We start from the raw sequence: 14708 nt of genomic DNA, 5'->3' as shown, positions 1-14708 counted from the left end.
TTCTTTATGGTCCAGCTCTCACTTCCATACAATGGGACTGCCTAAATGATTATTTAAAGAAAACAGGTCTGGGAAACAAAACATGGCTATGTTTAGACTAACCTTGCAGGATACCAAAATAAGATGGAAATTACAGAATAAAGGGGGAAATGTAAAAATGCTGTGCAGAAATGCGGTGGAAGTGTTTTAAGAATCAATGTATCGTATTGTCTAACCTTTCTTTCTGCTTTTCTTCATTTCTTATTCTTTTCTAAACAATTTCTCTTACTTTTGTTCTTTTCTATTATATCTTTCTCTCCTTTCTTTTTTCTTTGCTGTTTAATTAAATCTAACAATTCAACCTAGTTTGGTATACTGTCTGACTTGTAATGACTAATGAAATATGAGTTGGATTGTATATATTTTTCTCTTCTTTTTTTGTATGATTTTGTATGTTATTAAGAAAAGTAAAGAAGAAGAAGAAGAAGAAGAAGAAGAAGAAGAAGAAGAAGAAGAAGAAGAAGAAGAAGAAGAAGAAGAAGAAGAAGAAGAAGAAGAATTTAGCCAAAGCTAAGAAATAATACTGGCTAGCTTCCTCATGAGACCAGCCTGGCAATGGATTGCTGCGGGTGCATCTTGAAGAAACAAAAGGCTGATAGTGAGTTTGTGCAGCCATGCAGGCTGGCTGGACCAGGTTGTTGCAGAGACACATGGGGATGGCAGTGAATCCACTGCTATGCGGCTGGGAAGGACAAGCCCCCAGGTGGTAAATATGTGTAAAATAAACCATATTTCTTAATGTCTCTGCTGTGCCTTATTCTGAAGGAACACAAACTGTGGTCAAGTGCCCCAAACCCTAGAATCAGGCACCCATTCAGCAGAGGTTAGGGTGACCTGTAAAACTGTCACTCTGGTTACCCTGACTCCCCCAAGTTTCTGTGTGCCCTGACCCCCTCTAGATTCCTGAGTGGTGGGGTTTAATCAGTGTTTTGATTAATATGGTGTTTTGTTGGAAGCCGCCCAGAGTGGCTGGGGGAACCCGGCCAGATGGGCGGGGTATAAATATTATTTATTATTATTATTATTATTATTATTATTATTATTAAGTGGCATTGGATTTAACAGTGCAAAAGGGAAGCTAAATTTCTTTTCCAGTCCAGGGCATCACCTTGGCGGAGGGGGTAATGCTGGAAGAGGAAAGGGATGGGCTGGTTTGAAATTGGAACCTAGAAACAAAACCACATTCTCTCTGAAAAGTAGCAGAGAAGGAACGACCTGTAAGATATCTTTATTGTCATTGTCCCCTTGCGGGAACAACGAAATTACTCGTAGAGCCAATAATCTGCTAATATACTTAAGCAAAATCAGGACCACTAAGGTAGCCAGTTTATACAAAACCTAGAACTGGGGCATGGGCATGGGCATAGCCAGGGGGCACAGGGAGACAGCTGCCCCCCATAATCAATAAAAATCAATGAAAATACTTAGCAAACTGATGTTCTACACCCCTCCCAAAAAATCCTGGCTACATCCATGAACTGGGAATGTAGTATATAGCCTCACTGCCTGTAAACATTGGGGCTTCCCCATTTGCTTCTGTATAGCACAAAAGTGAAATGCAATGTTTACTGAGATAGAGCAGAAACATAAAAGGAGAACATAAGTATCTCTGTCACTCACTCCACACATAAAATATAATTAAACAACTTGGGGATTCTGAACGTGAACAATGAAGCTTAATATCAATACAAAGCCAAACAAAGGGAGGGACAAGAGGACAAGTATACAGCTCTCTAGAATAAAGTTCCCTTTTAATATATCATGAATCATAATATATCATGAATCAAGAGTAAAAGAAAATGCAACCTTTGCATTCAGGGGGGTTTCCCTTCCACACTCCTTTAGTATCACTATCCATGCCACAGTAAATAGAGTTTGCTCCAATAAGAGAGAAATTATCACTGCAAGTATATGTTATCACTATTCCAAGAGCATAGAAAGGGTCTCCAGTCCCATTGTGAAATCCATGAAGAATGCTTGGAGGGGTTGCACAGAAGAAACCTAGAAACATGTCAGAAAAAGGTCATATTCATAATGCTATAATGGTATAATATTTTGGATGTTATTCAATTCTTGGTGCTTTAAAATATTAAAATTTATTTAAGCGTATTGTTGGTTGACATCCATCTATCTTGAGAGACAATGGAGTGTGCCTCCAAGGGCAAAGTCAAACTACTGTGTTAACAACACTGAAGTGACCTCCCCAAGGGTGCAAGCCTGGGCAGTGTGTATACAGGTCCTGCGCTGCTCAGATGACAAGTAAATTTCTCTTTTATTTTGTATAATGGAGGCAAAATGGTAATATTAGACCAAAATTGGGGGAAACCAATAATTACTCCTCTTTAAATAGTTCTTTGCAGAGTCATACATATGGGAATTTACCCACAGTGATAGCATCTTCTCGAAAGCTCTAAAATAATGAGAGAGGGAGCTCACTCCCTGGTTTTAGGGCTGAGCAAAATTAGTTCAGGGAACAGTAATTCAGTCCCCAAATGGAAACAACTATCCCTGTTTCAGGGAGGGAATTTTTACCTTTTAATGCCCCCATCCCATTTTAAAAGCACTCTTGCCTCTCTGTAGAGGCACTCTCCCTTAGAGAGGCTTTCTACTGGCCCTTATTCTCCTCCAAAAAAAATGCAAGATGATGCAAGATGTAGCACTGTAATATTGTCACAGTGCCTCCTAGGAGGAGAATGACTGCCTGAAGGAATGCTCTCCAGTTCCTGTGCAGCTACAGAGAACATTAGTTATTTCCCTTCAAAAATCTTCCCCAGCTTCAGTGCCATTTTTAAATCTCATTTTTATATAGAAAGAAATGGTGCTTGCTGAAGCATGAGGGTAGGGTAGTGAGGATACAGCAGACAGAACTCTTTTCTTGTTGCTCCCTCACAACAGGCAGCATTTTTAATTTCATAAGTTTTAAAGTCAAAAGGGATAAAAAAAGAGAGGAAGAAGCCTCTACCATTGCCATGGTAAGTACCTCTCACCCAAAATGCTTTGTTCCCAACCCCAACCCCAACCCCCCAAAAAACAACCCACAAATAACTGAAATCTAGAACTGGCTACTTATGAACTGGATGGTCATTTTGTCTCAGCTCTGGAAATTCACAATACCCTGATTTTATTACCTTTGCAGAGTCTCCCATGTCAGAGCTAATTCATCAGGAAGCGGGTATAAAAGTGTGCCAGGCATACAAGCTCCTATGCCATAGGGTTGTCATATGTCTGGGAAATCCTGGACATGTCCATTGGGGGGGTGTTTATTGTTTGTTTGTTTGTTTTTGTTTGTTTGTTTTGGCTCAGGCAGCTCAAGCACAGGTGGCTCTGCATGCTGCAGCCTAAACTGGGGAAAGAGGCTCGTGGGTGCAGGTACTCTGCATGGTATCAGAGAAACGAAATTGCAATCTGGAAAAGGAAACTTGAGAGGAAGGAGTAGGAAGTACTTGAGCCATAAGATCCCTGCCATTGTAACCTATCCTAATATGTAATATCCACGGGGCATGGAAGGCAGACTGAGTATATGGATAAAATAATAATAATAATAATCCGGGACCTTACTGCAAGTGTCTATGAATTGCCAAACCAGACTGAAGACTTGGGGTGATGCCTTCCTAGACCAGATTACAAAAAAATAAAAAATGAGATATACAGTAGTCATGGGAGACTTCAACTGTCTTGATATCTGTTGAAACTCAGATTCTGCCAGGAATTAAGGTTCAGCATTTTTTTATCTATTTCCTCGCTGACAAGAGGCGTGTGGATTGGGTGATTTGCTAGACATTGTCTCTGATAACTTATTGCATTCATAGTTTGTGGCAATATGCCAGTGACAAACTGGTATGAAAATATGGAATAATTGAGCATGAACACAAAATGATCCAAGGGTAAGTGCATATTCTAGGTTCTTTGGGGATTGTTGTAGTTGCTAAAACACAGAGAAAGATGTTTAAATAAATAATATGATGAAATACCTACCTTCTAGTCCACAATACTTTATATTTCCAAAGCAGTCTAACTACACGTTTTGTAAATTGCACAGCTAGCAGCTATTGGTGGGTACCAAACACCGCATTAAAAAAATAAAATACCAATGCAGTCTTTGTACATGGCCAAACACTCTCCCCCATCCCACCGTAACCAAAGTATTCCTCGAGAATTTTCCCCATGCGCGCTTACTCCGGAGTAAACGCAGCTGGCTGGGCAGAATGGCACCCTGGCAGAGCCAGTGGCCTCAGGATGCGGAGCCCAATTTGTTCTGCTTTCAGCGCGGCCGGGGCCTCGCAGATGAGCAAGGAAGGGCACCTCAGCGCCACCTGGCTGTCTGCGGTAGGACATCCGCATTTACCTCAGGGGCCTGGAAAGACCCGCCCACTCGCGCGCCGCGCTTTGTGAAGCCTCTCTAAGCTCAAGGAGAGACGGCAGGAGGGCGAGGGGGCGGGACAAAAGGGAGGCTCAGCGGCCGCTAGAGGCTCCGTCGTCGCCTTCCTTCATCGTACTCACCCGCGCCATTATGAGGCAGGGACCACTGAGGGAGCAGCACTATCGATATCCCCATTAACCAGAGAGCCCGGAGAAGCCTCCACGACGGCCGTTGCATAGCGCTGACCTGAGAAGACGGCGACGAATCAACTGCGCATGCGGGGGTTGGGACAAAACGTTGGGAAGGAGCTGCGCGGCGGTGGCGAGGCGCGCGATCTCTACGTTTCAACGGGTCGCATCCAACCCGCGCGTTAACATTACCTGAAATAGACTAACAGGTGGCTCCCATATGACCTATTTAATAGCTCCTTTGGAGCTGGTACTTCCTTGTTACGTCTCCTGCCTCTCCAGGCCCATGACACCAGCAGTAGCTAGTGCGGACAGTTGGTAGCTGATCATTCCTGGTTGTCTTCATGTATAGAGGAGCACCTTCCTTGTAGAAATATGCTATCTTGTACCTTCTAGCTGACATATTGAATCTTTCATCTATTCTAATTTTAGTTCTATCCATCCTTGAAGAGTGAAATTTACTGATTTTCAGTAAAACAGATTTAACTGAATGTTTTATAAGTAATTTTAACCAATTATTAAATGCTATGTCTAGAAAGGAAAAAGCATACTAGAAATATCGTGAGAGGCTTATGAATAATTTAGAACAATCCTTCAGTGTAGCTTTATTTATTTAAAGCATTTTTATACTAGTTTATTTTGTAATCCAGAGATGTTACATATTCTAACATAAACATACTACACCACAGCAACCCATGCACAACCATTAGGATTGTCCCACCACTCCACTGCCTGTGAACTGTTGGCCTGGCTGTATGCTATTTCTAGTGTAAGAATTTCTACAAGTAAATAAACACAAATTGCTTCTGTCACCTCCCCCTCTGAAACCTTTCCTCAACTGAATGCAAACTTGAATAATATCTGAAGAAGTGTGCATGCACAAGAAAGCCCGTACCAATGACAAACTTAGTTGGTCTCTAAGGTGGTACTGGAAGGATTTTTTTAATTTTGTTTCAACTATGGCAGACCAACATGACTACCAACCTGTAACTAGAACTATTATTTTTATTCATCTAACACAGGCATCCCCAAACTGCAGCCCTCCAGATGTTTTGGCCTACAACTCCCATGATCCCTAGCTAACAGGACCAGTGGTCGGGGAAGATGGGAATTGTAGTCCAAAACATCTGGAGGCCCGAAGTTTGGGGATGCCTGATCTAACATGTAAAATGGAGGTGCCAAATAGAAACAAAAGGTAGAGGGCATGTGCTACCAGCATATGGGATGTTTAAGATCCCATAGGAACTGTAATGGAAGCAACACAGAAGACAACTGTATTTTTCCAGGAAGAAAGAGAAGATAGGAGGGGATGGGTAGAGATTAATGGGCTTGACAGTGGTTTCTTTACTTCACTGCAGCTGTTCTCTAAGGAACAGCAGAAGTAACACAAAGAACAGTCTGAAAGGAACAGACATAGTTGTACTATTCTGCTACAGAGGAGCAAGTACCTATAGAGAGAGATGTGTGGTTATTTACAGAATCCATGACAATATTGTGAACATCTCATGTAGAATGAATACTGCCTGCACATATCTTTGATGCAACGGGCATTAATTGGTTGTAGTCTGTTGCTATCTACTTTCAATCTATTACTCTTCTGTTTCCTAGTTTAGATGTAACAGGAAACGGGCTTTATCAAAACATGGTCTTAGCACAAAAAACAGCATACAGTAAAAGAAAATTGAAGTGAGTAGGGAGTATGCAAGTATAATCCTTGTTCTAAAACTGCCAAATTATAGTTTATTTAGCTGGGATAGTTACATTTAAATTTGCCCATGCCTAAGCCAGAACTATCTTTAAAAAAACAATAAAAACATTTTTATTACTTTAATTTATCATGATTAGTTAATTATCCTGAAATACAAACTAATCATGACTCATAAACCTCACACTCATCTACTTGCCAACACGCAGCACTTTACTCACACTCATCTGTTTTTACCTTTTGTTGTTTGTCTTCATCATTATCAATTTTTGCAAGTTCTCAGGGGTAGGGAACAAGCCATTTGTTGCTACTGCTGCTTATATTATTCAGGAAAGTCCACACCTGAAGCAGATTAGTCAGCTGCAGTTTCTCCTGCTCAGTTTTTTTTCCTGGTCTTGTTCTCTGCCTAGCAGCTATATTAAATATCCACACAGTGCTGAGTTCAACTATAGAACTCACTCCTATAAAAGGCAATGATGGCCAATGCAGCAAGGCAAATACTTTGTTCTTATGTATAAGATGGGTTGAAACTGAATACAATTTCATTTCACTGTAGATTACAGTCTATCTAGTTTACCCACTACCCGGTATATTTTACATATTGAAAATTTTTGATAAACCTCTTGATATTTGCACCCATTGAATGTAAGCAAAAAAGGGTCAAAGTGGCACAGCGTCTAATAAGCATTTTAAAATGTTGAGTTTTGTATTCATGTATATGCTTTATTTCTTGCAAAATAATATGTACAATACAAATTCGACCTTAAAGTATTTGATTCACATAGGTACAAAATACTCTTCAGAATTTACAGCTTATCCCTTGTAGCTTTAAGGAAGTGGTCAATGTAAGCCTAAGAAGAAAATAAACCAATATAAAATATTATACAACAACACTAGTAAGTTTCTAAAATGAAAAGTGACTTTAAAAGAAGCAGCTGAGTGTAGCACAGCAAATCATAATGAGCTGTGCTGATGTGCTTATGTTTACAACAGCAGAACTACTAAAATGTATGGGCATATGGGAATAAAACTATTTGTAAAATCAGGAAATTCTTCCAAATGTTTAGTCAAAATTGCCTTGCACCTTGAACTTGTTGATAATGCATCATCTATGTAACAGGGTTTTATCATGTCACCTGTTACCATCTCTCTTCTCTAGCCTAAGCATACCCAACAGTTATATGGGACTGACTGTTAAAGCAATGGGGTCTGAGAGGTTAGAGGTTTGTCAAGACTTAGTAGATTTTCCAGTATCTAGGAATATTTTTTTGCTTACCAATGAAGATCACATGGCACCCTTGAGCAGGCACCCTACTTCACAAAATGCCTCATTGGATTCCTTGGAGCACCTTCAGAAAATTGTAGTCAAATAACAGCCGGAGGACACTATGTTTGCCATCCCAGTTTTAGATTTTCAGGTGTTGAGAAGCTTAACATAAGTTTTCATTTATTGTCTAAGCTAGTACAATATTTATAACCTAGTGAGAAAACAAAAGGGAAAGCAACGGTGCGCACATACAGGTGTGTGTCATTAAATTTCAGTGGTAATTCCAGTTTCGTAATTGTTTTTAAAGCAAAAGCAGCTTGCAGAGAGAGAGATCTAGAGCAGAGAAGAGCTTGACTCTTCCAAAGCCTGCTGCTTCTCTGCTCCATATCCCTGCTCCCATCCCACATGTGTTCCAACTCTGAAGACTGATTTAGAGCAGAACAGTGGTGGGCAAAGCAACCATCTTTGTTCTAAATTTTCCTCTTCTGAGGTGGCTTTTTTCTACCAAAAAGTAACTGTTGGGATTGCAGTATCTGCATCTGCATCTACCATATTTTTCGCCCCATAAGTGGCACTTTTTTCCTCCTAAAAAGTAAGAGGAAATTCTGTGCGTCTTATAGAGCGAACGTGTGGTCCCTGGAGCCGAATTGCCCAGGGGTGAAAGGCAGATTGTGCTTTTTTATTTTTAGAAAGAGCTAAAGGCTAACAAGAGGGGGAAAGAGTGTTGAAAGGAACCCATTCAGCAGCTGATTGCAAGAGATTGGGGAGGGAGATAAGGGAAGCTACCTCCCCCCCCCCTGCCCAGGCCCCTTGCCCAGGCCTCAATTGTTGTCTGCAGATGGAGGCTGTTTGTTTCCCCAGCAACATGTGACTGGCTGATTAGATTATCTGTCTGGAAACTGTAGAGATGGGTCCCTTTCCTTTAGAAGCTGCAGAACTGTGAGTTGAACCCCATAAAAACAGTCTTTTTTCCCTTTGCAAGGTAAGCGGAACAACTTTGAGCTGATCCTCAAAAATGGAGCTTTCCCCCTTTGCAAAAAAAGCTGCACAACTGTGAGCTGACCCCCCCCCCCCCGGAAAATGGGGCTTTTCCCATTTGCAAAAAAAGCTGCACAACTTTGAGCTGATCCTCAAAAAAATGGAGCTTTCCCCCTTTGCAAAAGAAGCTTCCTCAAATATTTAATGGGGGGAGGGCAAAGGCACCTAGGCCTCTAGGAGTTGGCTGCTATGTCTAGGACAATTCAAGAAAGCAAAATATTTTTTCCCCGTGTTTTCCTCCTCTAAAAAACGAAAAATACAGTAAGTTTGAATTGGCCCACAGACATCTACTCAAGCTGATGCCTACTCTTTAGCTCAGGCATCCTCAAACTTCGGCCCTCCAGATGTTTTGGACTACAATTCCAATCTTCCCCAACCACTGATCCTGTTAGCTAGGGATCATGGGAGTTGTAGGCCAAAACATCTGGAGGGCCGCAGTTTGGGGATGCCTGCTTTAGCTTATATATTACTACACTTACAGAATTTCCATATACTTAAACATTGAAAAGTGGAATCTGTAAGAGATACTTACCTGTAACTGTGTAAATTACAGGTGTAGGTTTGAGGAACATTGTAATTAGTGAATTGTCATACTTACATATGTGCTTATTTACTGAATGACCATAAAAAGTTATAACAGTAGGGGGGAAATGAACAAAAACTGTTCTGGTGTTAAAGAAACCAAGTCAGACATTTCACTGATACAATTATAGTTTTATTTTTTAGAATGATTATGGCTATTGAGTCAAAATCTTGCCATTTCAAAATGGGCTACTGCATGATATACGCCATAAAAATAAACATAGTAACACTTACCTGTAGTGTCAAGGGTCTTACACTCAGTCCACGAGAAAAAAAAGAGACTCACACAGAGGGTTCCTGTGGGATACAGCACTATGAAATTCTACATGTACATTTGGTGCAGTGGCCTTTGCTGAAAATCTCAGCAGAGGACTGCCTCTGTCTTTTAACATGTATAGGGTCAAAAGAACAAGAAGAAAAAGAAAGAGAAAATAAGCAGAACCTACCCAGTGGCCTTCACTGGTTGGTCCCTCCTCATGCAGAGATGATGTTGGGTTTGCTTCATCTGCTGTTTCCTTGGTTGTATTAATGGGAAGCTCACTGTTGGATTGGGCAAAACTTACTAGCTTCTCCCGCTGCCTTCCGTTTTCTTTCTGGTGTTCTAGCTCAGATTTTGCCATTGGCTCTTCCAAAGTCGCTGGCAACAAAATACCTTCTTTGGTTGCTGCTCTCTTTTGCTCTCTCTCTTGCTCTCCTGTTAGGCTGCTGGGGAAAGGAGGTGTCAGGGTAAATCTGATTAAAATCTTTGGAATTTTTTTTTTTAAAAAATCACATGGTACTGAAATTCTATCATTGCATGTGCCAGCTGAGCTTTCATTCCAGAGAAGGGCCTTTCCTCATTATGCACATTTCAGCTGATTGGGAAATGAAGAAAAGTGCCTGTACATAATATATTAGGTATAGACAAGCACATATAGACAGGATAATCCTTCAGATACCTTGTTCCATGAAGAAGCATAAAACAAGTACTTGGAGTTGGGCCTAGAAAAAGGTCTGGAGGCACACGCAGTGCAATTGCTGAAACACTGGTATAATACATGTCAGGGGTTTCTGGTGACTATCGAGTAATTCCGGAACCGGCAGAAAGGGTCTGTGTTCCATGTTTTCCCTCTCCCCCTGGTCCCTTTCGCTCTCCTCCCGTCTGTGGAGTCTGGGCTCTTTCATCCTGCCTGAGCCCGGGCATTCTCTCTCCGTGTCCTGACTTCCCTCCACGGAGTCTGTGTTTCCTTCCGCTACTCTGTGAGGAGCTACTCTTGATGATGGGGGGGGTATTCTGTACTCCCTCCCCCTTACAATACATAATCCCAGTTAGCAATCCTGTAGCCACATTTTGAATTACCTGAGGTTTATGAATTGCCACCATTTTGCATATTGGGAAGCTATTTTATACAACAGTTTCCCTAAAGGTATGCTCACAGCAAGCTAAATATATGGTTTCACATTTGACAGTAGGCTGATATATCAGTAAAATGCTATGTGTTGTATGTGGCCCTTATGTGTTACAATTTTTTAAAAAAAATACATTTCCTTGAATTTCAAATATAGTGAAACAAACCATAATAGGAATATATATCCCCATGTACAAACAATAGTAGCATTTTACTATTTGAACACACATATCTCAGATCAGCAACCCAGTCAGGCCATTCATAGGAAAAACAAAATTTGCACTAAAGTTCAGATGATACAGCATGGACTGTTTCCTCTACATGGAGATAATTTCTGTGTAGTTAATGTATAAGGTAGACCTTAGACATGTAAAAGAAACAGGAAAAGGGGAGTTTGATATTAATTAAAAAATTACCTTTCTTGTGAACATTTCCCATGAACCATCTTACTTGCCATGAGCACTACAGAGATTATGCATGCTAAAAAAAAAAGGAAAAAAGGCTCATGAAAGTCCAAGAAAACTGATGTACAATTAAAAACAGCCATTTTGGAAATTTTATCCAATGTTACCTGAGGCATAAATAACAATACTTCATTATTGAATTTTGTTAATAACAATCTGACATTCCTTTCATTCCTTTCATGGAGACTATCATTCTGCCCTGCCAAATCCCCACACCACACATGATTCAGTTCTGCGGGGACCTGGAAGCATTTTTACGCCGTTTACACCTGAAGGAGTACTTTCATCACACACAAGAACAAGACAAAGTAGAACAAACTACATCCCCACAACACAACATCTCTCAACTTACTGGGAAACAACCACCACCCTCCCAATGCATTAATGAACAGAACATTGACCACCAACTACCACCGAAAAGATGTCACACAAAAAGGGACTCCACATGGACCCCTGATGGACGCAATACCACACTAGATCTGTACATCAACTGCTTCCGCCACAGAATCCAAACGGATGTGACCAGGAAACACCTTCGCTTACAACAAACTCTAAACCATGCTGAAAGGAGATCCATAGATAATCTCAGGAACAACCCGGACATTATAATCAAAGAGGCGGACAAGGGTGGAGCTGTCGTCATCATGAACAAAACTGATTACATCCAGGAGGCTCACAGACAACTTTCCAATACCGCCTTTTACATGAAATTGGACTCAGACCCCACACAAGCATACAAAAAAAGAACTGAACAAGATTGTTAAGGAGCTACCCCCACACATCCAAGAACAGATCCTCACAAACACACCAGCGGAACCTCGACCAGGAACTTTCTATCTTCTACCTAAAATACACAAACCAGGAAATCCAGGACGCCCCATCATCTCAGGTATTGGCACCATTACAGTGGGTGTTTCCAGCTATATGGACTCTGTTCTGAAACCATATGCTATCAGTGCTCCCAGCTACGTAGGTGGCACCACAGATTTTTTGAGGAAAATACAATCTTTGAATAATCTTCCTAACAATACTATACTAGCCACTATGGATGTGGAATCTCTGTATACCAACATCCCACACAATGATGGTTTACAAGCCATAAGGAACACCATTTCAGATAAAATCACAGCGGACTTTGCTACCAAACTCTGCCACTTTGTCCTTACCCACAACCACTTCAAATTTGGTGATGACCTGTTCCTCCAGTTCAGCGGCACAGCCATGGGCACCCGCATGGCCCCACAGTATGCCAACATCTTCATGGCAGATTTAGAACATTTCCTAAACTCCTACCCACTCAAACTTCTCTTGTACCTGCGATACATTGACGATATTTTTATTATCTGAACACATGGTCAACAGACCCTGGAAACCTTCCACCAGACATTCAATGACTTTCACCCCACCATCAACCTAACAATGAACCAATCTATGCAAGATATACATTTTTGGGACACTACTATAAAAATACAGGATGGACGTATAGACACCACCTTACACCGAAAACCAACTAACCGACAAACATATCTACATGCCTCTAGCTACCATCCCAAACATACCAAACAATCCATTGTATACAGCCAGGCCCAACGTTACACCCGCATCTGTTCCAACTCTATAGACAGAGAATCTCACCTAAGAGATCTACAGCAAACCTTTTTAGAACTAAAATATTCACCTGATCAAGTTAAACAACAGATCAACAGAGCCAGACTGATACCTAGAGAACCTGCTGCAAGACAGACCCAAAAAAGAAAATAACAGAACACCACTAGTTATCACGTACAGCTCCCAAGTTAAAACAGTACAACACATCATCAGAAATCTACAACAGGCATCCCCAAACTTCGGCCCTCCAGATGTTTTGGACTACAATTCCCACCATCCCTGACCACTGGTTCTGTTAGCTAGGGATCATGGGAGTTGTAGGCCAAAACATCTGGAGGGCCGCAGTTTGGGGATGCCTGATCTACAACCTCTCCTAGTCAATGACAGCTCTCTTTCTCAAGCTCTGGGAGGAAGACCTTTCATTGCCTACAGACAGCCACCCAATCTTAAATAACTCCTCGGTCACAATAATACAACCAGCAGACTTAACATGGACACTGGTACCAGAGCCTGCAATAAACCCAGATGCCAACTTTGCTGCCACATACACCCGGACAACACCATTACTGGCCCCAACAACATCCAACATACCATCTGAGGACTATTTAATTGCTCATCCTCTAACATTGTGTATGCCATCAAATGCCAACAGTGCCCTTCAGCTCCCTATACAGTGGAACCTCTACTTATGAATTTAATCCGTTCTGGATGCACATTCGTATGTAGAAACATTTGTAAGTACCGCACGGGCGCCTAGGCTGGGGAGGCGTTGAGGGGGGGAGGGCGCTTCCTCCGCATGGCGGCTCCGGCTGTGCTCCGAGCGGAGAAGCCGAGGGCAGGAGAGGTGGCCTCGCGGCGGCAGCGGCAAGCACCTAATCCCGCGAGGCTGGCAGGCCGGCCTCGCAGCGGCGGTGAGGCCCCGATCCTGCAAGGACAGCAGAAGGCCGGCCTCGCTGCAATGGCAGCAGTGGCGAGACCCCGATCCCATGAGGCTGGCAGAAGGCCGGCCTCGCAGCGGCGGTGGTGGCAAGGGCCCGAACCCGCGAGGCCGGCAGAAGGCCAGCCTCGCAGCGGCAGCAAGGGCTCGATCCACTGGTGGCGGTGAGCGCAGGGCAGCCGTTCGGATGTCGAAAATTTCGTAAGCATGCCGCCATTTTTTACTATTTTTTTCCCTTCGTAAGTAGAAAAAATTGTAAGTAGAGTCATTCGTAAGTAGAGGTGCCACTGTATTGGACAAACAGGCCAAACCCTACGCCAAAGGATAAATGGACATAAATCTGACATCAGGAATTACAAGACAGAGAAACCAGTAGGAGAACACTTCAATCTCCTGGGACATTCTATACAAGATCTCAAAGTAGCTGTCTTACTACAAAAGAATTTCAGAAATAGACTGGAAAGAGAAGTTGCTGAATTGCACTTATCACCAAGCTTAAAACCATGGAGAGACCTGGTTTGAACAGAGACGTTGGATTCTTATCTCATTATACATGATAAAGCGATCTTCTGCCATCTCACCCCTTGCTTTTTCATGCAAGACCATTTGCAGTCATTTACAGTCGTCAACAGCTATCAGTCAGTCAATCACCCATTTCCACCACTTCTCTGAGTGATACCCCTCCCCACCCTTTCTCTACATATAAGCGTCTGGGGACTTCTATTTCAGTGTATTTGAAGAAGTGTGCATGCACATGAAAGCTCATACCAAAATAAAAACTTAATTGATTTTTAAGATGCTGTTGGTGATCACTAGACCAATTCACTTACTATTAGTGGCAAAGATTGGTGAGAGGCAGGACTTTTATGTGAATCATCCTACCAATGTTAACTCTAAGAAAAATTAATGGGTCATTTATTCGTCACTAAGCAGATTTGCTTGCAGAATACTTACAAATCCAGTCTTCATTGAGCAATTGTTCTGATTTGTTTTTGGAGAAGTTTTGCAAGAATGATCATTCATCTTGATTTGCTTGCAGGGTGTTTAAATGTCTTCCCACTAGTCATTCATGCATCACACACCTACCTTTCAATGTATTTCCCAGGTACTTTCCAAATAATAAAAAGTCTGA

The 14708-nt window shown here is 41.9% G+C and overlaps 1 protein-coding gene and 1 long non-coding RNA gene across 2 annotated transcripts in view; both read right to left on the bottom strand.

Moving 5' to 3' along the window:
* LOC118088525 (complement receptor type 2-like) overlaps nt 1-14708 on the bottom strand; it is a 70957-nt gene that overhangs the window by 19878 nt on the left and 36371 nt on the right. Inside the window, exons 10-14 of the mRNA XM_088673599.1 lie at nt 10984-11047; nt 9626-9884; nt 6870-6969; nt 4540-4668; nt 1846-2040 (exon numbers count right to left, since the gene is read on the bottom strand). Of these exons, the coding sequence (XP_088529725.1) occupies nt 1846-2040; nt 4540-4668; nt 6870-6969; nt 9626-9884; nt 10984-11047 (747 nt within the window). The remainder of the gene's footprint in view (nt 1-1845; nt 2041-4539; nt 4669-6869; nt 6970-9625; nt 9885-10983; nt 11048-14708) is intronic.
* Nucleotides 6995-9572, bottom strand: LOC148685095 (uncharacterized). The gene is made up of 2 exons (XR_015950856.1): nt 7569-9572; nt 6995-7143 (listed from the first exon to the last, which is right to left on the bottom strand). It is a non-coding gene; the product is annotated as an uncharacterized LOC148685095 (long non-coding RNA).

The sequence above is a fragment of the Zootoca vivipara genome, chromosome 7, assembly GCF_965207765.1.
Source record: "Zootoca vivipara chromosome 7, rZooViv2.hap1.1, whole genome shotgun sequence".
Lineage (NCBI taxonomy): Eukaryota > Metazoa > Chordata > Lepidosauria > Squamata > Lacertidae > Zootoca > Zootoca vivipara.
The sequence above is the reverse complement of the archived record's forward strand: the minus strand, read 5'-3'. Positions and strand labels throughout refer to the sequence as shown.